Raw genomic sequence first — 27,040 nt, 5'->3', positions numbered from 1 at the left:
TTCACCTATAGGGAGCAAACCTATGGTGAAAACTACTCACCTAACTCTCTCCAAATGTCAACCATGGTAAATCGAATCTACACCTATAGGGAGCAAACCTATGGTGAAGTTCGTTCGCCTAACCCTTTTCACAGACAGCTATCTTGTAACTGGGTATTTTCATTCTTTCATTCTTCTTATTGATCATGATGGACAAATTCCCCAAGTTGGTTCCTTCCATGCTTAATGATCACCAAGTTACAATTCAATATCGAACTGAAACCTTAATGTGCAAGCGAGATGTGTCTTGTGAAATCATGACTCAATTAATGTTTAAAACCTCTAATCATGGATTAACAGTTCAAACTTAGCTGTGAAATCTAATAAATAACTGAATCCAAGAGTCATAAATTACCAACATCACTTATCTTGTAATTCTAAATCCAAAATGGCCGTCAAAATTACTTCAAATTCACAAGAAATTCCAGAAAAATTGAAAAATTTTTACAATTTCTGCTCAAGGCCAAGAAAACACTGATTAGGAAACCTAATCTCCCACCCCCAACTTAAAATCTACATTGTCCTCAATGTAAAAGATGTATGAGCATGCAATGCACATGGGACAACGAAAGTAAATGAGAAGTGATGGGAAGATAGTACCTGCACGAAGGAATTGAGAAAGACGTTTCCACAATGATCATGAAAGTCAATCAGCACGAGAGTGAAGACACGGAAGCAAACTATCTTAAATCAATGCAGGAAGCAAACTAACCTATCGGCATAAAGCCGACTATCCTATAACGGCATCAAGCAAACTATCCTAGTCCTATGAAAGCAGGGGAAACGAAACTCAGTCATGCCGCAAGGTTTCTCTTCCAACCAGTATCTTGATAAGTTTCTCAGTAAGTTCCTCAACAGGATCATCCAAAAGCCCTTTTTTGCAATATGCTTGGATGCCCTAGAGTATGAATATCCAGAGAAATTTAAGAACCTCATCAAAAAATGGTCGTTGAAACGCTTGAGGTATCCAAAGGATATATGATTCACCTGTGACAGAGAAAGTTTCAAAGTTAGTATCCCATGGTGAATCAAAGACTACAGGTAGATAAAATTCACAAAAATTCTCAAGAAGTAATGTAATCTCAATGCATTCCGAAGTTCCAGACTTCGGTTCAATTTTCAGCTCCTCTTCCTTTAATGGTAGACATTTAGGATCAGGGGAAGAAAGAGCTTCAGAATAAAGGTTCTCTCGATCAGTAATGACTACCGAGATGTTGTCTTGTAAGGCATCCACTTTGTCTTTTGACATGGGATCGTTTGAATTTGCAAAGTGTGCCAAGCAAACATCCAAAGAGTTGGAAAGTTCAACTGAGCGTGACTTATTTTCCTCATTGGAGTTTGTGATGATCTGCCCAAAGAATCCATCATTCTTGCAAGTGGATGGAGGTACGCTTTCTTGCTCCAGTCTTGCACCGACAGATTGAAAATCAATAGGGGAAGCATTGATATGATCACTCAATTCATTGAAACTACTCAATCGAGGCATTGAATTGTCAAACGTGTACAGCCTAGATGGTGGCCTCAACTGAGTGGTTTCAAATTCCAGGGTCGTAGCGAGCACCTCGTCCTTCTCCCAAATCTCATTATCATTCGATTCAGAGGAGTGGTCCAAACATATTTCACAAGAGTTAGAAGGGTTAGTTGTAAGGGGCTCATCCTTAACTTTTAAATCAGACATGTCAAGTGAGGGGAGTGGCTCATTATGACCGACCACTTCATGTACGAATTGATCATTGACCTGGAACAAACTTAAGATTGATTCTAGGGGAATTTGGATTGCACGTTCATAATAGTCATCCCTATACGCGTCATTGTCTAATTTCATCCAATAATGCACACTTGGGATAGGATCGCTTTGCTTACATTTCATTCCTGAATTAGTTGAGGTTCGAATAAATTAACCTTTACCTCGTCATTGAAATCATGTGTGTCATGTGAGGGAGGTGTGTCACCATCACTAATTTGAAAGATACACACGTCTCTTGACCATTCCTTTGAACCGTCATCGAGATCGACTCATCAGGGAATTGAATCATATGCTCGTTAACACAATCCAACTCTTCATTCCAAATTCCAGAATTCTTCAAAAGCGAGTTAGGATCACTTTCCTCGCATTGTATTTCTGGAATGAATTGTGGCTGGGATGACCGAGCCTCCTCTACCTTATCAAGGCATGAATTAAGCGCTTCCAACGATTTTCTAATTTTCGCGAGACATGCTATGCTATGCTGAATTGAATCCTGTTGGATCTCAAAGGTAGGGGATCCAAGAGAATAATCATTATAACATGTTGTTGGCTCATTTTCCCAATTTTAATGTTTCCACTGATTATAGTCATACAGATCATAAGTAGGAGAATCTGATGGTTGGTAATACATATTATCACTCATAATATAATCACGCAATGTTTTCTTTTTATCGGATGGGTGATAATAATTCTCACTCCTATAGTTATGATAATCCCCACACTCATGTACTGTTTTGTTAATCCATGGGGTGTAATTGTTCTCCTGCATATGATCACATAAGGACTTCTTAACCGGTGGATCTTTATATTCCGGTCGGTTCTTGATGATAGTTTCAGAAAAGTTTTGAGACATTGATGGATTTCTATTATAATCATCATCCCAATATATGTTATTCTTCTCAGCATACTGACGTTCCCACTCGTGCATATACATGGTGAAACCCTAATTCTAAATCTAATTCTAAAGGAAAAATCCTACTACAATAAGAAATTTAGAAATAGGAAGAGAGATACTTAGAAAGAAGTTACCAATTTGGAGGTCTATGTTAGAATCCTGTAAAAGAAAACACAAGTTAGTTTCTAAAAACAGAAAATCTAAAATTAGAAATTTTCTAAAGAACAAAGAAGAAGAGTTAGTTTCTAAAAAGGAAGGAATTTTTAGAATTAGAAAGTTACTAAAAATAAAAATAGAAAGTTAAAAAAGAAAGTTTCTAATCGTAGAAATACAAAGCTAAGTTAGTTTCTAAAAAGGAAAAAATTTCTAAAACTAGAAAATAGAAAGTTTCTAAAATTAGAAAGAGTTTCTAAAAAGGGAAATCACTAACCTAGATTCTAAAAATAAAAGAAGAAAGTCTCTAAAAATAAAATAAAATAAAGGAAAGATGAAATAAATTAAGAAAATTCCTAGAACAAAACCAAATCTAGAAATCGAGGGTTAGAAAAACTAGAAAATCAAAAAGATATTACCAATTTAGAACGTATACAGAGTCTTACAAAACAAGAAAAATAAGTTAGTTTCTAAAAATCAGGAAAACCTAAACCTAAAATCTAAGGTTAGAAAAGTCCTAATTTAAACTAATCCCAAATCCAATTAATTTCAGAAAAATGTAGCCGTCAGTCCCCGGCAACGGCGCCAAAAAATTATTCACTCCCCAATTATAGGGTTGTGATGTAGTAATAAACTCGGTGAGACCGAGGTCGAATCCCAAGGGACTGAAACTTGTACGTAATCTGAAACTAAGTAGAACTAGAACCAGACTAAGATGAAATCTAAATCGACTGTAATTTGAGGAAATAATGGTGAAATAGGAAATTAAAATTTGTAAAATTCAAAGGTAGGAAACTAGGGTGCCAAGGATCCACTTGTAGCAATTGGAAAGTTACCTTACACTGATTCAGGGACACAACTGGAATCAGAGTCTTATCTTATCCAGTTGGTAAGAAGAGATTTGTCAGATCTCTGAACTTCTCATAAATCTAATCATCAATAGATAAGATTGATGAAGATTTGGAAGTGATTCTGTCACCTAACCATGCCCCGGAGACTATGGCAAAAAACAGCAATTTACTAATCTCACAGCCAATCATGAGAGAATTGTGAAAGTTAGGAAGGGTTCCATCACCCAATCATTCCCATGAGACGATGGCGAACAACAGGGCCTCCTAAGTTCACAAGCTCATAATGAAAAGAACATACTCAAAACTATTGCAGATCTACTGTAATTTGAGTCACAATAAACCATTAAAAACTAAAAGTATTCCTTAATAATCAAACTAGAATCCATAAGAGTTCAATAACTATGAATCAAAGAAAAACTAACACCCCAATCACGCTACAAGCTTCACCTCTTAGCCCTGGCTAAGAGGTTTAGCCTAGCAACATGATTAGGCTAAATCCCTTAAACAAAAAATAAAATAAACAAAAGAAAAAGAAAAAGAAAAAGTAAAAAATAACTCTTTTCTCTCTCCAACCCTTCTGTGCTTCACGTCCAAGCCAAGCTCCCCTCTGCTCTTTCTTTCATCTCTTTTATATAGCAATACAGGCGGTGGAAAGCTGTCAGTGGAGGGCTAGGAACGTGCGTAACCAGTATGCACGTTACACAGCTGCGAAACGCAACCTGTGCTGGGGATTGCGCTCGACCCGTGTTCGACATGATTAGCTGATCGGTTTCGGCCATCCAATCCGTTCAAGCTTCTTGATGATGGTCAGTTGCTCCAGGGGGAAGAATTGATCCATTAGGATCGTCGGTCCGATCCTAACCAAGATCGCGGAATGCCCCGGATCGTCCAAGACTCTCCGTACGTGCGTAACAGAGCTCGCTCTTCTTGCGTTGTGCTGACAGTGGGGCCATGATCAAATTTTTTAAAGAAATCCACACCGTTCATTGGTTTCCCGTCGAAAAACCAGTCAGGAATGGTCGGTTTTGAACTAATTTTGATGTGGCCCAAAGAATTTTCTCCCTACCGTCTGTCCTGCTGTTGGACGGTTGAAATCCAATCCACACTAGCTTCCGAAATTATGTCACCTAGGATTGAATCATACGGCCTTTGGAAATATAATGGACGGTCCAGATCTTCACGTTACATGATGAGTGGGGCCCACTGAGCAGTCTCGACGTCGGACAACGTAAACGCTGTTGCGTTTTTAAATTTGGAAATAAAAGTGGCTGTAATGGTGCACGGCTGGTGCACGTGTACTCTATATACACGCAGTGTACGTATGGGGTCCAGCATGATGTTCTTGAGAAATCCGCTCCATCCATCCATTTTTTCGCATCATTTAAGGGGTTGAAACTGAATTTGAAGCATATATAGATATCAAGCAGGCCCCAAATCAGAGTTTTATGGACTGATCTGTCCGTTTGGCTACTTCCACAAGGATCCAATGGCTAAAATTTGATATGTATGGTTAATTTATGGTCCTCAAGCCAGATATAAAGTTTCGAGCTGAACAGATGGTGGAAACCCTGTGATCTTGCATTCTGGCTGACTTTCAGGCCACTTGAGCTTCAGTTTCTTGATTTGGATCCTTGACGTGTAAATCCATTAATCTTGGCCCCTGGGGTCCGTCCATTGCCTTGGTGAATTCTGAGCGTAAATCTATGCTTTTAGCGTCGTATTTCAATCCAAGCTCGTAAATACACCCTACATCACAAACACAATTAAATCGGGCCGTTAAACAGTACCATGTTCATAAATTCAGGCAATAACTGGGGTCTGATATACAATATTTGACCCTCAACATGCTTCCACTTCCACTGCCCGTTTTTGAGCTACTTCAACATCCGTCACTCAACTCCGAGCCTCGGTCAGATCTATGTTAGCCTTGAGTAAGCAAGGGGCGAACTGCATAAGAAAAAGGCAAAGTTAGATTAAGACAGGAGGAAGTAACAAGATGTGAGAAAAGTTCGAGTCTTATCTCGAGCAGGATTTTCGCAGCATGAGAGAGAGAGAATCCGACTCTCGGGAGCTTCAAAGAGGGAAGCGAATTCTTTCTCGCTCCCATGAGAAATGGCCCAAGGGACCATGTCGGACACGGCCCGCTGGAAGATCGACGTCCCCTATTGAGTCATCTCCCCTCCAGAGGACTCCCCTCTCTGCACCTCCCTCTGTTCCGAGACCTGCTCGGCAGCAGGTCCTGGCTCGGGAGCCGCCTGAGCCTGAGAGTCAGAAGCGGCCACTTCCGCCATCACGTCCGCCACTTCCGTCCCTTCCTCCAAATCTATGGTCGGGACCTCAGTCGGGATAGCCAATGTGGCTTGCCCCTTAGCCTTCGAGATCGTTTTCAGTCTATTTGAAGGACGAGCCTCGGGCGAGTCTCCAACCTCGGAGGAGCTTTCATTTTGAAGGGTGGATGGAGAATAGGCCTTGCTTCAGCCATATTTGCATCAGAAAAAGCAAGACGAGTTAGAAACAGTTCGAAGAAAATGCAACGGGATTTTCAAAAATTACCTGTTACGGCTGAGTCTAAACCCGCGAGAAGAAGACGCTCCGGTTGAAGAAGTGTCTTCCAAGACCGTTCCTCCGGATCCAACGCCCTCAGATCCTTGATTCGCTCTAGGGCGTCGGCTCCTAGGGTATATCTACAAAATGCATTCAGTCAGACTCAAAGGTATCGCAACAACAAAAGATAGAGAAAGGACGCCCCGAGTCACCTGCTTCTGAGAACGCCCGGGGAACGCGAGGTTCGAAGAGTCCTGACTCAGCAATCTCCCAGCGACCACATGCTCAGAACCATCTATCTCTCTAATGCTTATTGGAGGAAGGAGGGTCGGTTATCAAAGGTCCGCCCTTGTTTCGTCAAGCACACAAAAAGTACCAACCGGGCTATTGCGGGTTCGTCCGTACTTAATATAGATGGAGAAACTCATCGATAGTCAATGGGGGCTGTTTTGCTCAGCCCACAGCACCGAGCATCCGAATAAGTTCCTCCATCCGTTCGAAACTATCTGCCCCGGTGCAATTTGTAATTGAGAAAGTAAATCCTGAGCAATGCCTTGGAGGGGGAGACGCAATCCGCACTGTAAAGCGACTTAAAAAATCGCGACCATCCCAGCAGGAGGATGGTCAGGTAATTCACTCGGCAAAGAAAGACGAAGAATGATCGAGTCTGGGACATGTACCCGACTTGAATCCTGTCCAAGTCCGCCTCAGTTAAGACCGGGGGGACTAGACCCCTCTACTCGTCTCCAGCCTCTCCTCCCTTGACAACCTCTCCACCCTCGGCAGTCGAGTCAACAGCCTGTGTCAATCTCCTAGCGGGAACCGACCCAGTGGTTCCCTCAATCTCCTCATCCTCTTCCTCCATGTCTTCCCCATGAGGATTAGGTCTCCTAGGGGCAGTCACTAGCGACATATCTCCATGAAAAGGGTCTGCCGAAGCAGGACGTTCCGCTGAAGTCACAAATATTCTCTCAGAGAACTGGAAAGCTTCATTGGCACCAATCGCCATCTCCGCCAGCAATGAGGGAAATTCCAAGACATTCCAAAAATGTCTCGTTTTGCCCTTATCACCGGAGGCTCCCTCCTGGGGGCTCTGAGAACCTTGCATTACTAAGAAAAGTAAAAACGAATGGAAGGGAGAGAGTCAAAACTCACCGAAGAGGCGAGGAGTACGCGAACGTGGATGCGAAAACGAAAATGAAGATGGAAATAGCAGAGGAAATCGAACCAGTGAAAATAGGATTTGGGAGAGAAGGGAGCAAGTGTGCGAAAATGCAGAATGGGTGTCACGCTCTTCCTTAAATAGCCCAGCCACGTGGAAAGGGCATTTAAGGAGGAGTCATATCGACGTACGTTTCAACTCCCCTGCCCGACACGTGGCGCACGCAGACTGATGAAGGAACCACTCCCGCCACGCGTCCAGTGCTTATAAGTCCGGAAAACATTCTGACGGTTGTCCGCTCATGCGACCTCGATTAATGAACCGACGCGCATTATGGACGACGCAAGAAGCATTAAATACGCCGTCATAACCTCGGTCTCCGATTCAAGCCGACGCTAAAATTCTTTACTCATCTGCATCAACACAGTTCACACAAGGAGTAAGGGGGCTTAGTTGGGGAAAAATATGACAAGTCCAGAGACCCGGATATGGAATGGACCAACTCTATTGACACTTCCCGTGATTCCGAGGCACCGCGCCCGACCGAGGTAAAATAGTCAAATGCCTAAGGAGAGACTTAGCTCGGATCGCAAGAATTAAATTCCGACTGAGTCTCATAGAGTCATGAGTCATAAGCAAAACACATGAGACGCATAAAGTTTACTCGGATACCAAGCCAGCAACGTCTAAAAGGACCGATTAGAGTCCGAACGCTAGAAGCCATCGGGCCGACTATAAAACCGCCCCATATTAGGTCGGTTATTGTCAGCTATTGGATCAAGAAAGGATATCAGCTACGAGCCTACTCTATTTCATCTGACAGAAGGCAAAAAGCTTATTCTTGCAGCCAGTCGAGACTCAATTATTAACAGAGTCGGATAAGGCCGAGCCAAGCAAGGGAGAGACGGTGTAAACGCAAATACCGTCCCGAAAATCTTGTAAAAGGATTCCCGACTCCGAAGATCTCGGGATCGGGCGGAATCCATGAACAAGTTACAACTAAATCGTATCTCCAAGATATGCGGAAGAGAATCCCTGCATGCCGGGACCCTCTCGTTCCTATAAATCCAAGAGACCTCCATGCTGAAAGGTCCGCAGAAAACTCTTCCCATAAACCTTCTCATAGTCCTATCGCTGACTTAAGCATCGAAAGGTCCCCAGCTCTAGTCAGGATCTCCTTTGCCTCTTTCTTGTGCAGGTGGTGGGACGGGGAAGGGCGCACCAGTTTTTTGCACCAACAGCACCAGTTAATTTTTTAGTTGGGCTTGAGCTCAAGTTAGAAAAGCTGACATAGCCCAACTGAAATATATGCGCATGTATTCTGTTCCACAAATATGCCGTTCCAATCCTTGGTTAGGAAATTCATCCATCTTAAATATAGACGGTCAGTTTCATTCCTCTAAAATGTGTTTTTCAAATGCAGTTGTGACCTACTTGATTAGTGAATATATCAAGAACACTCAAGCCAGAAATTAGAATTTTACCAATGTTCGGGTTAGGTCCAGCTCTGGCCATATTAATTTTTTTTGGCTTGGGCTTGGGCCAGTCTAAGGCTGCAAGTGTTGAGCCTGGACTAGCCCATTGCCACCCCTAGTGAAGATGATCAGCGGCCACCTGGTGCCAATGTGGCCCATGTGTGCAAGATCCTGGCGTTCATCTGGTGAGGCCACTCTGAGCATGCCCTGGCCTTAAAACCGGGTGGCAATGCACAATGATAACATTCGATTGTTGTCCAGATAATGAGTTGTCGACTCGCATGACTTTGACAGCGCGTTCAATTTTCATGTTGGGACTGGATGAATGAGATGTATCTTTCACACATGTGAAACATGGGCACGTGTGTCAGTAATGGTCTTTCCAGCCTTTCCTCTTGCAAAAGGGCTTTTTACTTTAAAAAATAAAAAATCGGCACTAAGGTAGCATCCATAGCACTTCTGCTTTAACAAAAAAGTAAGAGGTGAGCCCACACTCCATCAAAGGAAGCGGGGCACCCGCCTGCTGTCTTGGACGCAGATTTCCTGCGAATTTCGCAGCAAGTTCCTGCGCTAGAAACCTAGGTGGGCCCCACCGTGATGTTTGTGAGAAATTTACCCCGTCCATTCATTTTTTAGGAAATGAAATCAAAAATGACCCGGATCGAATACTCAAGGGGGCCGCACTAGAAGAAAAGGTGGGTAGGGAAATTCCTACCGTTGAAACCTCCCTGGGGTCCAAAGTAATGTTTAAATGCCATCCATACCGTTCGTAACGTCATTCCTACTGAGATAAACTGAAAACACGAAAATTAGCCTGATTCAAAACTTGTGGCCCCACGAATATTTCAACCGTGGACGTTCAATACTCACGTTTTCGGCTCACTTGAGTAATGGATCCGGGTCATTTTTTATTCTATGACCTAAAATGATCTCAAAAAATGGATGGAAGGGGTGGATTTCTCATAAACATCACGGTGGGCCCCACCTAGGTTTCAAGCGCTGGAACTTCATGCGAAAGGCTTCCGCGGTAAATCCGCGTCCCGCTGTCTTCATCCTTATCCGAAAAACAGGCCGAGTCGACCATCCGTTTGACCACTTGTATGAAGGAAAATGAATCATTAGTGGGAGACATCCAACCGACCAGATTTGACATAACAATGTAGCTAACCTGGTAACCAAATTGACCTGATTCAAGACAGACTTGAGGTGATGCGCAGGTGATTGGGATGGATTTTAGTGGAAAGGATTGGCTACTCCCTCCGACACCAGCCCCGGGGCTGGTGTTCGGTGCTCTGTGGGCCCTACCATGATGCATGTGTTTCATCCATTCCGTTCATCCATTTTTAAAGATCATTTTAATTCTTTATGCCAAAAATTAGAGGTGTATAAGTCTCAGGTAGTCCACACCACACGAAAACAATAGTGATTGGATATCCACCATTAAAATCCTCCTAAGGCCCACTGTACTGTTTTTTGATATCCAATCTGTTGATTAGGTCATACAGGCCCAGATGAAGGGAAAAAACAAAAATCAGCTTGATCCAAAGCTTTTATGGCCACCAAAATGTTTTTAATGGTCAACGCTTATTCAACACTGCTTTGTGTAATGTGGTCGACTTGAGAATGGGATATACCTCATTTTTGGTCTCATATTCTAAAATGATCTATAAACATAGATGGACAGCATGGATGAAACATATACATCATGGTGGGGCCCACAGAGCACCGACCATCAGCCATTGGCTGGTGTCAGGGGGAGTAGCCAATCCGTTCCCATTTTAGCATCCACCCCAAGCAGCCAACCCATTTGCTCCCATTCCCACCCAACTGGCAATTACGTCGGTTAAAAAATGTGTAATACGAGGGTAGCGGAATGATAATAACATGGACTAAGGAGGAACTGTTTTAAAACTATTTTTTAAAAAGTACCAAAATGTAAATTATATATAATTAGGTAGTTCCTTGTAAAATTCCTTACAAAATAATTGCAAGTTTTAGTAGGCATTAAAAAAAATTCAAGCACGCAAAGATGTACTTCGTTTGATGGTGGAGAGCGTGTGTAATAGAAAGGTTGTCTGTTTGATGCCACACTCGTAATTTTCTTCTACTAAAAACTGCCTCATAGGGCAAGTGACTCTACCGAGTCTCCACGAGTCACATTGAGTCGACTGAGTTATCAATTCGAGTCAACGAGTCTTCCCAAGCCAGGGCCGAGTCGGTGCCAGAACTGGGTTTCCTAAAGACCCGGTGGGTCATGTTGAGACGACCAAGTTATCCAGTCAAGTTGACAAGTCTCTCCGAGTTGGGGTTGAGTCAGACTTGGCTCGAAACCTCACCGAGTCAAGAGTCGACTCGGGCCAACCTTTAGAACTGGGTGGATACCATCCCTTGTACCGTACTGTGGCATGGAATCCTATCAAAACCTGAAGTGTGAAATATAAGAGCTGCCAATCAAGCAAAGTCCACTCTCTGTATGGATTCCATGCAAGGAAAATCGGGCTGAGACTATCATTTGGACCGTCAGATGGACACCGTTAATAGAGATTATCCAACGGACCAAATTTGTTGTACCAATTTAGTCCACCTAATCATCCAATTGACCTGATTCTCGACATCAGGGATCGCCCAATGTGTGTATCCAATAGCACACACGTACGAATAGTTTCCGTCTGTGCACACCTGGGCGAGTTCACGTAGCATGTAGCTGGGCTGGCTGCCTCTACAACAGCCTGCTTGTTTTGGTAGAATCTTTGCTTAGTCAACACACGCATGCGGGAACCAGTGACTTAGTATCGTACCATCAATGTCAGCTTCCATTGATGACCAGTCTGAATGTGGGTCCACAATTGAATGGACTAACTTTATGTACGTGAATGACATGTCGTAATCACATCACACATCATGCAAGATTTTCCTTACTAATTCATAATTACTGATCTCGTTTTAGGCATCTACCAAAAAGGGTACAAGTCTTTTTCTTTTTTTTTATCATGCAGGCCATGAACATGGAGGAATTGCAGAAGTTGTGTCAATTTCAGTATGGGATTCAAAGTCATCGCATTCACAGTTTTTCTTGCTTTTCGGATCCTCCTCAAATTATGGATAATCATCAAATGATGTGACAGTTAGCATATGATCATAAGAGCTTGACATGGTATAAAATGGAAGTGACTCACATGATTTTATGATTTTCAGAGAAAATATTGATTAAGTAAGCTAATTAAGAAAATCTGATTCTAGACACCAGATTTTATCCAACATGCATTCACAGATTTAATGGATAACAGTGCTTTTACAGCTTCCATATTGGCACAAGCAGGTGAGCCATTGAAGCAAACAGACTTACATGGTCAAGCTCATTTCATTGAATATGTGTGCATTGCAATCTGTCTTGAGTGTTACAAAATAGTTTCATGGCTTTCAAAGCCAAAGGTAAGCCGGTGTCACATGAGAGTGGCATTTCAATTCATGGAAACAATAACTTTTCAATCTATTCCAGCTTTCCACTTTCATATTGTACAACCTCAGAAAGTTTTTCCCATGGAAAGGACAACAATTGTAAAATGATAAACTAAAAGAGTGCTGAGAGCATATTTGATTTCTATCAATAGTACTCCAATAAAATGCATAAAAATACAAATAAATACCGCATTTGCTCCTGCTTATAGGCATCCAAATGCCTTGAAATAGTTAGGTTTGCTTCATGTGACCTGCCCATTGTTGTTGGCGATCTCAGTGAAGACTGTAAATATAGACAAGCTTATAGAAGGAAAAACAATGTTGTCAGATATCAGTAGAAGTGCGCGTTCGTGGTGGAAAAGTTTAGAAAGCTCTTTCTGTGACTGGGATGGAAGGAGAATACATAGCCTGTCTAGCAGCATCGATACAAACTGTTCTCGTGGTTGGATCAATTATCCTCCATGAAGAAATTCACGCAACTGGAATAAGCTATTGCAGTTATCTCTTGCATGCCTGTCCAAGGAGAAGAATTTAACTATAGTTTGAGCAATATCGACCACTGCGGTCTGCACATGTATTGCGGATAGACATCCGAACATGGAGTCCATTCGAACATGGAAAACTATGGAGTAGAAAGTATAGCACTGAAAATTCTCTTCCTCTATGAGTGACACATTCCACAGATCAATCAATTCAATCAACACTTTTTGTATAATGGACAGGGCAAGAACTCACCTTTATGCTGTATACTTTAGCTAGTGCAATCCTGTGCTAGCGGCATCATCCTGATCATCCATCTCATCAAGGATAACATAGTTTGCAGCTCCATTGGCAGCGGGTGACCATATTTCTTCATCATTGCCGATTGGCGGGCCTTTCTGTAGTTTTTGGTATCTAGAGATGATGATGTGGCAAATGGAGACATCAGGCATTACTTGAGTCATTTATTGTTTTACACCACATGCACAGGTTCCGAAATTGCAGTATGGTGTTCAAGTAATATCATTCAGAAAGAAATTGAAGAGTAAATGGACAACTGGATCATTTCAAACTATGGGATATCAACTTCCGTAATTAAAAAAACAAATTAAGGTGACTGAGTTATGTAATAGATTTCATATATTTTTCCCTTTCTGACACTTTTTTTATTTTTACTAATTTATGCGCCCTATATACGAATTGTCTGGGATTTTACCAACAGTGGCTTGCAATATGAAGACTTTTAGCAAGAATCTTTCAGACACTTAAAGATCAGAGTTGAAAAACAAATACGAAAATCATAAACCGCAATTACAGTCAGATTGAAGAAAAGACTAGAAGATTTCCATGAAAAAAGTTGACCTATACAAATCAACAAGGGCCCAGATTGATTTGCTATCCGATCATTTGGTTAAACTTGTAAGCAGTTCCACAACAGGTTTTGCATAATCATCTGTTACTAGGCTCAATTTTTTTAGGGACAGAAAATTAATGTACCACATCGTTCATGGTCAAACTAATGTAAAAGTCTCAGGAACTTAAAAGGGCATTTGAACTATAGAACAAATCAAATATTTAGCATGCAGCATAAATTATTTGGATCAGGTTACTCGATTAGAGGTGCATTCGATTTCATCATAGCACTGAAATAATTTCGCAAAGCCCTATGCCATAGCAATGGCAATGGCATGCAACAGATCTACCATGCACCAAAAACCATACAACTGATGCTACCTGAGAGAGGTCAAAAGCAATGGCATTTTCCTTGACCCCTCCTATTGCATGGAAACTAGTGAACTTGGTAAATATTTCGCAAATAAAAACCACTTCCTAGGTTTTTTCACTAACATATATCACTACAAGTTACAATCAACAGCTAACAACTGTAAGCTGTGCAGCGTGGACACCAACAGGTGCATCATATTGGATATGGATACAGGGTAGCAAAAACATGGCTTTAAAGTACGATTCACTGCTGTCACCAAACTATTTTCTAAAAATAATAAAAGAATATATCTTAATAGTCTGTGATGATTATTTACGTGAAAAGCCAAAATCCCAAAGGTCGGTAATAAGAATAAATCTAAAAAACAACCATCCAGATGTAAAAAAATGTGCCCAAAAATTAAAAGATAGTATTTAAATATAAAATACTTTTTGATATGATGTTGGACATGCCAGCATAGAAACGTCAACACCTAGCAATTTTAGAACCCCACAAAAAAAAGTGGTGAATCATATTACATGGACTGCAGAAATGTCTTGCCGAAAAGTATTACACAATGAAGGTATGATAACTTACTTGTACCAATTGAATAAACTGACACCGACCATTATTATGATGAGCCCAATCCCCTTCAACACAGTAAATTGATCATGGAAGTAAAACACTGCAACCTGAACAAGCGTAACAAAGATTACAAAAACATGATGCATATATTGAGTTTCTACTTGCAAAAAAATTCTCAGTAAATGATTACACAAATGTAGGTTTCAGTATCTCCAAAGTCACTAGGCAAGGGTTGACCAGAATAACATAACGAGAAAGAGGAGTGACCCATGAAACAAAAGAATAAGAAGAACACTAATTTCCTAGTAAGAAAGAAAAACTACTTCGGTCCAAGCAAGGTGTATTTGACAAAAAAGAAATTTGCTGACAGTAAAGCTTTGAAAATTCATTGAATCAACTCTAATCAATCAAGAACTGGCCCTAGTTAAGGTAGAAATGCAGTCAATCTCTCTAACCTGAAAAGATTCCAATTGAGCACTAGAAAAAACTCAAAGAAGCATGCAAGAAACTAACAGGGTTTTGTATAAACTTGAAAAGGGGTCCTCATTCCTCTTTTGTAAAGGTCGATATAGTACATAAAGACCAATCTGGTTGTGTAACAACTACTATGCTAATCTTGAAAGAAAAAAGTACAGATTCTGACGTCTTTCTTCTGTCCATACGGTATTCAAAAAACTAGGGGGCATGTTCTCATGGAAGGTGATACAATCAACTATATTTCATGGAGTCAAAACAAAATCCTGGTCCATGGAGAATAGCGTGTATCACTGACAAATTTCAGAAATAAACAAGTTCTATGGAGACTGAACTTAGCCATCCATCTCACAAGGCTAACAAGTTGGCTAATGGTCTCACAAAAGACCCAGTTGGATCCACAAGGTGTATTGGGCAATTTCTGACCTCTACCAGTTGTATCTTGCTTTCTTGGAGTAACAATTTTTTTATTGAAAAATATTAAAGGGAAAATTTTGTGAGCACACAAATCTGCCACCATCCAGTAATGGTAGGTGAGAAACTGAACATGCCTTCCAATATGGGCTCTAGAAAATTCATATCTTGAAATTCTTTCTAGATTCCTGCCAACCGTCTTTAAATGGCAGATGTGCCCAGCAACTCGTGTCCATAAAAATAGGAGCACGGGGTCGAATGAATTAAGCTACAACAAGCATAAAAGGTTATGGCATATAAGTGAGTAAGTGTATGACTGAACCACGTAGCAAACAAGATGACTCAAAAAGTCAAAATGGATATATATATATATATATATAGGGAAAAGTTACTATGCGCTCGACCTCACAATAAGCTCCCGTGAGGTCGAGCTGTGTGGGCCCCACCGTGATGCGTGTCGACCATCAACACCGTGCATTTGATGGGTCCCCTCTAAATTATGGGATATTCCAAAAATCAGCCGTATATGGAACTCAGGTGGGCCATACCATCTAAAATCATGTGAAGACACCGTTAAAACATATAAAAGCACTTGGTGGGGCCCACCTGAGTTTTGAATGCTGCTGAAACTTGGTTTGAACCCTCATCCAAGTGGGACACACATAATGGATGGGCTGGATTTGCAAACCACATCTCGGTGGGCCCAAAAAATGATTATGAATGTTTTAATGGTGCACGGCCCCTCCCCACTTCTGTATGTGGTGTGGCCCACACAAGTCACGGATTGACTTGATTTTTGAGACCTAGGCCCACGATGGAATGGTGCATCTGACTGATGGGGTAGATGTTCGAAACGCATCACGGTGGGGCCCACACAGCTCGACCTCATGGGACGGACTCGTGAGGTCAAGCGCATAGTACCTTTTCCCATATATATATATATATATATATATATATATATATATATATATATATATATATATATATATATAAAATTTAAGGGCAGATTTTTATTTTTTTTTTGACAACACAAGGTGTCCCCGTCCCTTTTTTAGGCGAGCCTATTCCCTGCGGATGCACACAATCACCCGCAACCACGTGCATTGGGTAATGCCGGGGAGGTGAGTCAAAGCATATTTTACAACATCTAAATAACATATTTAACCTGAGTGATTGGTTATGAGCATATTAAGTTGACAAGTTAAAACATACCAAAATAGTAACAGCCTCCTTAACAACACCTGCTATTGTTACCGTTACTGCACTGGTCGTTGAAACAAGAATATATTCAGTTAGAACCTGCAAGGGTTGAGGAACAAAATTGCTATTTTAAATTCCAAGCAATTAGACCAATAAAAATGTAACATCAGTTACAAAGATGATGAAGCGCCAGTGTGCTGAAGCAAAGAGGTCAGCAAATATGAGAACTCAGCCTTCAAAGGATGATTGTGCCTTTTAAATTGTTGGTGGTTGATGAAACCCCAAACTCATGGGTGATAATCATCAAATCAAAGAACCAACAGATTGTTCTTTCAATTACACACAAGTTGAACAGGTGACACTTACCATAAAAAATGCCAAAGTTCCCCCTAAAAGCAATACCATGCAAGTATGAAGAATGTGCTGTGAATTGCTGAAGTAATCATTCCTTTTAAATTCATGCCAGGGATCCATTATAAGAGAGAGCAAAGCAGTTGCCACTGCCATCACGGGGGTAACATAGCTCATAAAAGTGATGGGATGCTTTAAACCTGAGTAGCAGCCAATGAGAATGAATGCGTTAAGTTATGACTTAAAGAATCAATTAAATTTAATAAAGTTTAGGTTCTTTGTAAATTCCCCAATAAGCTGAGACAAATTATAGAGACAGTGAGCATGGAAGGCTTCCATATGCTAATGCATGCCCAGACACATGCATGCACATGAGTACACAGATGTGCAAATGGAGGGGCAAGTGACTGAGTTGGCCCATGTCCAGCCCACTAAGGTATAGGCTGGGTGTTTCATCCAACGCTCAGGTTTAGGCCAGGAATTTTGAGCCCGATTGCTAGTTGGGTCTGGTTCAGGCTTAGTATGCCAGATCCAAACAGCCCAGACCATCTTGAATAAACTTTAAGTTATTAATATTGAAATACATTATCAGCGACCAACCCAGCCTATTTGCAACACTATGTATATGGCTCTTGAAAATTAACTCTTGATTTCCCCCAACTGCTATTTGAATATATACCATAGACTACTTACCATAGGCTTCTTTCTTCATTTAGAAATCGAAAAGCAGTGAACACAAACAAAAGAAAATGTCAGATTCTGAATCACGGGAGATAGAGCAAACAAAACGATGATTAAAACAAAGTAAGATGGATACTTGAATATTTTAAATGATATGATGGATACTTGAATATTTTAAATGATATTGAACCAATTATCCTGAACCATGAAATCTTCATACAAGAGCTTTTAGTAGGCAGGAAATGGGAAGTAATGTAGGGCATACCTGCAAAAGAATCTGAGTCATGGACCAACGAAATCCTGACATAATAGCAGCCAGCATAACAAAAACGAAGCCCCAGAACTCAAATTCTGTCTCCTTTGCAACTGTAAGACAGATTTGGATATTTAAGAAAAATCATAAAATAGACGATAAAGATACAGTGGACGTAATTTAGGATGTGCTATAGAATGCTTGGGATGAAGGTCTGTACAGTACATTCGGGCTTTCAGCTTGTACGGATGGTGTGCATGGTTTGGTTATCCAAATCATCAATACAATGGGTATCATCATGAATGGACATGCAAAAATCTCCGAGATTGAAAGATCCTAGCCACAAAATGTTTAGCCTTTTCTTGGTTGAATGTGAACCATTGCTACAATCTTCATAAAAAAATGTGAACCATTGCTGTGTTTTCTTTCTTAACCTTCTATGCCTTGGCGATCTATCGAAAGATTAAGACATTCCCAATCTTGAGGATGTTTGGTGCATAGCCCATCCGCGGTGAGGCCCATCATATCACAGTTTGAATGTCTAAACATTGGGCTCCACTTATACAAATTGATGTAGATTAAATAGGTAAATATAATATTTGTTTTCATTTTAACCAGGTAGACCAAAAAATCTACTTTGAAGGAGTATTCCTTTTTCCTTTCTACCGTTTTCTTTTCACTGTCACACGCTCGATATGAATGGAGTATGGAAGAGCATATAAGTGCTCTATTCCCCTCTTTAACTCACACGTGTAAAGTGTATGAATGGTCATCAGGTGCTTTTAGCATCCAGTGCGTGAGTGCAAACATGGGTGCATGGGCAGTTGAGGCATTGTGGCATGGGCAGATGGAAGGGCACTCAAGGCGCACTTTGCAATTTGCACTTCGCACATACACATCTTCACGAGGTGAGGAGCCTTAAAAGTTATCCCAAGGAAAATCTTGACCATCAGATGGAGATCTAGGTAGATCCACCATTTGATCAACTTAAAGGATTCATATGACTTAATTTGGACGTTAGACCAAGTGCAGGATTGATCAAGTGTGTTCTGGACCATCATATCATTCTAGATTGGGTAGTTGCAGCCCAAACTGTCTTATTGCTGCCAGAAGTGAGTAACAAGTGAGTAGGATTACTCAGTGCGTTTAATTGAATTTTGACCGTGATTTGACCAGGCAGTTAAAGAGTTTGAATTGCACCAAGTGGCTCTCACAGGTAAAGACAAAAGAAAAAAAGGGAAAATAATGGGGAAAATGGTAACAAAAAGCAAAGGAAACTTAAGGAAACCTCAATTTTCTAAGGCAAACACCAACTTCAAACCAGTTTATGACCAAGTAATCTTGAAATGAACCAAACCCATCTGGGATATGTAAAAATCAAGATATGCTCTTCAATGGGAAAAGCAGAAGAAGAAGAAGAAGAAGAAAATGAAATGGTAAGGAAAATACGGGAGATAGGATATAAAGGTATGAAAAGGAAAAGTAAACATAACAACAAAAGAGCAAAATTCAAACAAACTTACAACCAGGTAAACTTGAAATAACCCAACCCATTTCCAAATGCAAGACTTGGAGCACTAAGATACAAAAGTTCACTGAATTGTGGCAATTTGGAGCCTTTTGCAATGCCATGATGCACTAGTTCATTCTCGCCCAATGCATGGATCTTTTTTTCTTTTTCTTTTTTTTTTCTTTTTTTTTTTTTTTTTTTTTTGGCGGTAAGATACAAAAGTTCACTGAATTGTACCCAAAAAAACAAGATAAGACTCTTACAGAAAAGATGACAGGCATCATCTAGAGTACCAGGAGAGGAGTCTTCACAAGAAATCCTAAAAAAGTACCCTGATCTGTCAGCAAAATCTTTGGAGGCTCTAGCCCAATCTAAAGCCATCTGTTTCGCTTTAAGGAAAACTATATCCGCAGAGCACAACTTGTCCCAGAAAGTCCTAATATTGCATTCTTGCCAAATCACCCAAAGAATAGCAAGCAGAAAATTCCTCCAAGGGCCAATCTCTTCTTACACCCCTTGCTACCTCCATGCCAAAATATGAAAGAGCTGATTGCTCACCAATCGATAACAGCATAACTCACTCCACATCAAGAAGCCTAAGGAACTTCCATCAAATCTCTTACGCAAAGAGATAGTGCATGAATAAATGATCCATTCTTTCAGCATCCCCCAGGCACATAATGCACATGTTTGTCATTTAATATCTGTGCCCGTGTAATGTTGTCAAAATCGTTATCATATCATTTAATATCTGTGCCCGTGCAATGTTGTCAAAATCGTTATCATATCGCAAATCGTAAGATTTTTATGATTTTCTTAAAAACACACACACACACACACACATGCCATCAATATGCACCAAGTAATACACACACACACACACACACACACACACACACACACACACACACATGCCATCAATATGCACCAAGTAATACCATGTCATGATAGTGTTAAAGGATTATTATCTTTCCTTCTTCTTCTTCTTCTTCTTCTTTTTTGTCTTTCAAGAAATTTTCCTTAAAAAACATACAAGGATTTTTTAATAATTTATGTTCTTGTTAACTTTCTTGAATGTAGAATCGTGCAAGAAAAGCGACATTTGATTCTATAGACTGAAGAAAGAAGATATTTTGATTTCTAACCATCATTCCACAATACATATAAGTCAACATGATCGTAAACATCCATAAAAACATTCCAAATCATCCATACATCAATTTGGTGTTTTGACCAGTTAAGTAAGAAATCATTAAAAAAAGCTCTATGATTTAACGTTGAAGAGAACATATAATCATTTAATCTCTTATAAAGAACAAAGTAAAATAATTTACCTTTTTTGAATGGTTTATTTAAAGGCTTTTTCTAGATGATTCTTAAAGCCCCCACCACTTTAAAAACATACAATGAAAGTCAAGTGAAGTTAAAATCGAAGAGAACAAGTATAATTTGAATCCTAAAGCATACGATTCAAATCATAAAATTGTCGGATGCATAAAAAAAGGGATTCAAAGGTGGGATTCAAGTCGTTTTGCTTAAGATTCTACTCAAATTGTAAATCATAGGATTTTGACAACACTGTGCCTGTGTTGTGTTTTTGTTCAACTGCTTGCTTAAGGAGCAAAATTTGCTAGCAAGGCTATATAATGGCAGAAGTGAATGGGTTTAAGTGTGATTGTCCAGACTTGTAACAATAATGAATCATAAAAATATCGCATTGTTACAGATGAAACATGCTTCTTGAGTAATCATAATATTTATCAAAAATTCTAAATTTAGAAACTTCCAATAGCCACATAGCAGGAAAGCAAATGTAATGAATGAAGCAGCAGACCTGTTAATAAAACTCCAATGGAAATGATAAATATGATTCCTAGAAGCTTGATGCTTGGACTCTCCAACCTTCCAAAACAAAAGGAAACCTTAGAATAGAGTTCTGTATGATGTTATGCAAAGGAAGCACCACAGATAACCAACCCTATGCTACACCATAATCCCAATGGTCAGAAGGTTGCAAACATAAAGGAATTATGCTTTTTGCCAGAAGCAAAGTAAGATTCATCACCCATAACACAACATGATAATTGCATCAGATTCATTATCCAAATAAACAAAAGGATGATTACATGAAATCATCAATCAAAACACAACAGGATGATTACATGCAATTCTCCAAAAAAATGATACATGCAATTCACAATGGCCTTCAGCTAAAGATAGCATCAAAATTCATTAATCACTTGTTTAATTTTGGATAAATGACAATACTGTTCACCAAATGTCATTTGTTTCAAATTACAGTCGTCATCATCATCTAAGCCTTACTCCAACTAATCGGGGTCAGCTGCACGAATCATGTTCCGCCATTCCACTCTACCAAAGGCCATAACTTCAGTTACACCATAGGTCATCAAGTCTTTTATTACTACCTCCGCCCATGTTTTTTTTGGCCTTTCCCTTGCCCTTATCAAGCCTTCAACTTACACAAACACACTCCTTCTACCAGCGCAATTCTTGGTCTCCATTACACATGACCAAACCATCTACAACTTCCCTCATCTTATTACCGATTCATGCTACTCATCCCTGGAATGCATTCATTTCTATTTCTATCATTCCTAGTCGTGCCACTCATCCATATCAACATCCTTATTTCAGCTACACTCATTTTATGAATGTTCTTCCTCAACTGCCCAACATTCTGTCCACAAAGCATGATGGTCTTATAGCCATCCTATAAAATTTCCCCTTCATCTTGATTGGCACACGACAATCACATAAAACTCTAGAGACACACCTCCATTTCCTCCTCCCATTAGTATGTGTAATATAGTGATAAAGAGAAGAATACAACCAGACAAGCCTAGAATTAGCCTCTCTGGTTTCAGAATATATTATAAAAGCCACTAAGTGTAACTGTATCAGTACTGTCGAGTCTGTTGCCAACATTCCTAACTAACACTTCAATATTCAGATATGGCACATTAGATCAAATTCATACATCCATATGAAAAATACAGAATATATAGTAAAGGTCTTGACATTCCCAGCAGTCAACATCTTCATCCAATTACTTGAATAAATCAAAGTAACAAAAGAGGATCGATATAAATATGAAAACATGTATCTATCAAGTTCTGAATCCTGATAGTAGCATGATAGTCCTAAAAATAGCCTTACAGTGAGACAAATTGTACTCCAAAAAAGATTAAACAAGAAACAGTAAAAATTACTTTAGTCTGTTGTCTCAATGCCTCCAACTACATAAAGGTTTTAAGACATACAGGAAACTCCTTTTTTTGAATGGTAATGAAATTAAATACAGGAAACTTTTGCATGGCAGGATTTTCATAAGCAGACTGCAAATGGAACAATCATATCATTTACAGAGGTCATACAAATAGAGACTCACTTGAATGCAAAAGCAAACAGAAGGAGAAATATTGGAGAGGCGGATTTACACTGCAAAAGAAAGGAGCATATAGGATAAATAATCACTTTTATGTTGGGAATCTTGTTGTTTCATAAGTAATGTGTACAACATACATAGCAGAAAGGACAATTCTATTCAAAAGAAGGTCGGTCATCATAACAAAAATTACTACAAAGAAGAAAAAGACAACTGACCATAGTGGCAAATGTGACAGAGATGAAAACAAGGGAGACATTACTCAGGTTTATATCCAGCGCTGTTCCAATAGCTGTTGGTACAACTGTAAAAGAGAAAGCACTTCTTTGCATCAGGCAACTGGCCTCAATACCTGACAGTTCCTCCAGAGTAGTGATACGGTATTTCTTTAAAGGCTAAAGCGTGTTTTCATCAATAAGAGAGATACATAGGAGCACAGATATGAGTTACCCATAAGTGCTCATGCATGCTAACAATGGTAAACCCAAAAAAGGAAATGTGAAGGTAGGAAAACATAAACTCAAATTCAAAACCTGAGTACGAAAAAAGGCAAAGCCAAGCATCTGCTTATTGAAAACATTTTTCTTTTTGAAAGGTAACACAACTAGGGTTTGAACCCTGGATCACCCACACACACTGCACTGTCTCCGCCAGCCTCTTGAAAACATATATATAGATAGTTCTTAAGTAATTCATGATAATGAAAAAATATAGATCAGAAAACACAGGCAAAGGGAAGCAGAGATAATGGAAAACCTTTGAGAAAGTAATCCCTCCATGACATTTTTACACTAGGTTGCAACTTTTGAGACCAGAATCGCACGATGGCCTTGGATAAAATGGCTTGCATGCCAAAATGAATAGTATTCATCAAGAAGGGAGCTGGGAACTTCCCCAATTTATCGCCTAAGAGTGTTTTATTATACCTGCTCACAGAAGAGAAGGGGAGACCTGTTCAGCACAAATCAACAAGCATAAAATTGATAAGGAAGAAGGTATGCATTATGCTCTACCCAGGAATAGTACAGATGGGTCCCACCTTTTGATCATCTGAACAGTTGTTCTAGTAGACCCATCATGGATTGGGACACGTCTCAGTGCCATCTCTTCTTTCAGATGATCTTTGCCATCCAAAGAAATTTTCAGTTGCATGGAATGCCCTCATTTGATGGCAGCCACATCAGATGTTTCAGATCATCCAATGAAAGATCTTCTGAGTGGCGCCCATCCACCATTTGTTCCACGATATCAGCATCTGAATCACCAAAAGGTGGCCCCAACAACATTTTTGTTGGAAGGCGATAACATTGTATCATCACCATCATCTATCATCAACAACGCCTTATCGGGACTAGTTGGGGTCGGCTAAGGCAATAACATTTTATATTTCCTAAAAAGAAACAACAAATATCAGCTGGGTGTGAAAGATGAACCACTCACAGTGTCAAACATGTGCTGAAAGTGTACCACACTAGTATGTAAAACAATGTCCGAAGCAATGCGGCCGTTGAAATGCTGCTCTGAGGAGCTTGCACTCTCTCTGAATTTCCATCTTCACCTTTGAATTCCGAAACCCGCACTTCTCTACCAGACTCGTTTTCTATATCGAATGGAACATACTTCTTCCTGTTCCCAATTCCTTCCATACAAATGGACGCATCTACCATATCAGAACCCCCGTTCAAATGCATGCTCCTCTGCTGGAATCTACTTAATTTCACTCTCTCTCTATTTAAAACGCCGTTTTCCAGCCCTTCAACTTGAAGCAGAGGCAATTCGAAATCAGTGTCTTCGACAACACTCACATCAGCACCGTCTGAAGAACAACCGGACTGATGGATCCCATCTTCATCGCACCAGCCTGAGAAGGAAGGCTCCCTCCGGAGAACCGGTTTGTGGGTTCCGCTTTGAATGTCGTCGGCCCCACTGCTGTCGCCGTTTTCTGTCTCTGAATCTCTCTCTACCATCTCCTTTCCTGCTCTAAAACTGGGCCATCCTAACTCGTCCGATCCAGCTGTGAATCTCTCCCAATCTGAAGCTCAGAAATGAGGGGAAAAGTACATGAGATTCTTCGGCGAAATGGATGAAAATGAAATTAGGTAAAAATGCTTGGCAGGATCTCTGATGAAAGTGTTCGAGTTCTAACCTTGAAATGCGGAGATTTTACCAAAGATTTCGATCTTCGACGATTCTTCGTTTTTGTCGGTCCAGTCGATCCACGGAGAGAGAGCCGGCTTCTAGGATTTTCGTCGCGAAGCTCGTATGGATGATCTGTCGCAGTCCACGAGAGCATCGAATGTAAGAGAGATCGGGGTTTTTATCTTTCAGGAGCTCGTTTTGCCTCTACAGGGCGTAGGATCCAGCGTCTGTCGCCGCCTACTGGGCCCCACATGATGAGATGGTTCACTGATTTGAACCGTCCATGTTCTCTTCACTACTGTAAATAAGCAATTAACTCATAATAAGATCCACTGAAAATTCTCTTTTCATTGTTCTAAATTCATCAACAGTTCGTAGTGGTAATAATCATCCGTTCGGTGCAATATTCTTCTTCCTGAATGTGGACGGTTGCGATCATTGTAGAACACTCAGAATGTCTGCCCCAGGAGCGACAGACGCTCGATTATACGGCGCGACGGATTTTTCGGAGTCCCGGGTACTTCGGCGGACGAGATCTATCGCCACTGTGTCGAGGGTCGACTGTTCCACTTTATGTAAATAGCTCTTGTTTGTTAGATATTTGCGAAAGTACCCCTTGGCGGTTGACTCGTCTCTGCCATGCATCTGCGATGACCGTAGCCTGCAACATCCGTTTTACGCGAACACCCAAGCTCTGTGGAGCCCGCCATGCTGTATATGTAAAATCCACTCCGTCCAACAGATGTTTCTTTCATTTCTTTTTACTTGAGGCCCAAATCATACGTGTCTACATCTCAAGTGGGCCACACAATAGAAGATAGTGTAGATGGGATGCCAACCATAGGTATGTGTGTGGTGCCAAATTGGTGTGATTCTTTCATCAAACCTTTTAATCAGGTTAACCCACTGCGATGTATGGAATATAGAAAAATTAGACTCATCTAAAACTCATTCAAGTCACGCCACATGAAAGTAGAGAATTTACACTTACCTGAGTGGTGTCACGCATATGAACTTTTTATCAAGGTGTAATTTTGTACGTAGAGTTCTTATAAGGGTTCCCACTTGATGGACGGAGTGGATTTTATATATACAATATGGTGGGTCCCAAAAAGCTCGGGTCTTTTACGCGCTTGGTGAAGCAGGTGTTGGGGGACGATTAGAGTCCCTTGCGATACATTGCACCACGCTGCGCCTCGTGTCTTATACACTGGACGAGTAACCCCATATCTGAAGGGCTGTTTTCAGTCGCATCTACAAAATCAAGATACATTGGATAATCCTGGCCATGATTAGCGGACGGCTCTTTATTGAATTTGGAACGGACACGGATTGCTTCCTACCCCGGCCGTCTCCAGCTGGGAACGGGCAGAGCTTCGAGTCGCCACCGTGGCGTGATGTATGAGTTTTTTCTGCACTGTCTACCCATTTTTTTTCCAATCATTTTAGGATATAACCTCAAAATTAAGACAGATGTCTACTACAAAACGGGGATTAAACACTTACCGTTGAAAACTCCCTGGAAGCTTCCAGAAAAGTTTTGGATCGAGTGTTTTCGCTTGGATATAACTTTATGAATAAGTTAGATTGCAAATAAACATCACGCGGGGCTGGAAAAGTTTCAACGGCCAGAATCATTTCCGCCGCTGCTTCATGTGGTGTGATCCACTTGAGTCTTGGATCTGCCTAAATTTTAGTGCTCTCTTATAGAATGATAAAATGATACAAAAAATGGATGGACGGTTTGGATAAAACCCACACATCACGGTGGCCGCTCAAAGCTCCCTCCCGTTTCCAGCTGGACGGCGGGGGTAGGACGCAATCCGCGTGCCTTTGCAACCTTTACTGCCTATCGTTCTCACCGTCAATCAATGCCCACGAATAGCTGAATCCGGTTTCAGTATGATCCATCTAGAGTGGGTCCCACTATTTGGGCCGATCGTATCCGAGGGATGTACCATGCGTACGGTGTGGCAGTCATCCGTGTACTGTTGTTGTGGCGTACTGCCGCAGTC

At 40.6% G+C, this 27,040-nt stretch overlaps 1 protein-coding gene across 3 annotated transcripts; it reads right to left on the bottom strand.

Annotated features, from left to right (window-relative positions):
- Positions 1 to 12,193: 12,193 nt before the first annotated feature.
- Positions 12,194 to 25,289, bottom strand: LOC131240960 (probable sugar phosphate/phosphate translocator At1g06470). Of its 3 annotated transcripts, none has more exons than XM_058239528.1 (13): positions 25,033 to 25,289; positions 24,327 to 24,918; positions 23,643 to 23,812; positions 23,105 to 23,190; positions 22,890 to 22,939; positions 21,312 to 21,379; positions 17,980 to 18,080; positions 17,727 to 17,739; positions 17,049 to 17,233; positions 16,695 to 16,781; positions 14,607 to 14,701; positions 13,061 to 13,219; positions 12,194 to 12,884 (listed from the first exon to the last, which is right to left on the bottom strand). In XM_058239528.1, exons 2-12 carry the CDS (start codon positions 24,851 to 24,853, stop codon positions 13,081 to 13,083), a joined length of 1,521 nt encoding a protein of 506 aa, XP_058095511.1. In that variant the 5' UTR covers positions 24,854 to 24,918; positions 25,033 to 25,289; the 3' UTR covers positions 12,194 to 12,884; positions 13,061 to 13,080. The 3 variants fall into 3 exon arrangements, with proteins under 3 accessions (XP_058095511.1, XP_058095513.1, XP_058095512.1); XM_058239530.1 differs by having other exon boundaries at positions 12,194 to 12,625; XM_058239529.1 differs by having other exon boundaries at positions 12,194 to 12,838; positions 25,033 to 25,287.
- Positions 25,290 to 27,040: the final 1,751 nt, after the last annotated feature.

Source organism: Magnolia sinica, chromosome 3, assembly GCF_029962835.1.
Source record: "Magnolia sinica isolate HGM2019 chromosome 3, MsV1, whole genome shotgun sequence".
Lineage (NCBI taxonomy): Eukaryota > Viridiplantae > Streptophyta > Magnoliopsida > Magnoliales > Magnoliaceae > Magnolia > Magnolia sinica.
The sequence above is the reverse complement of the archived record's forward strand: the minus strand, read 5'-3'. Positions and strand labels throughout refer to the sequence as shown.

What these genes read in the sequence shown, in the direction of transcription:
- LOC131240960 (XM_058239528.1), bottom strand. Translation starts at nt 24,853, where the DNA reads ATGGTAGAGAGAGATTCAGAGACAGAAAACGGCGACAGCAGTGGGGCC. An exon ending in GAACTTTGGCATTTTTTATG is followed by an intron (nt 16,782 to 17,048) that starts GTAAGTGTCACC and finishes CAACCCTTGCAG; the next exon opens with GTTCTAACTGAATATATTCT. An exon ending in AGGAGGCTGTTACTATTTTG is followed by an intron (nt 14,702 to 16,694) that starts GTATGTTTTAAC and finishes ACGCTTGTTCAG; the next exon opens with GTTGCAGTGTTTTACTTCCA.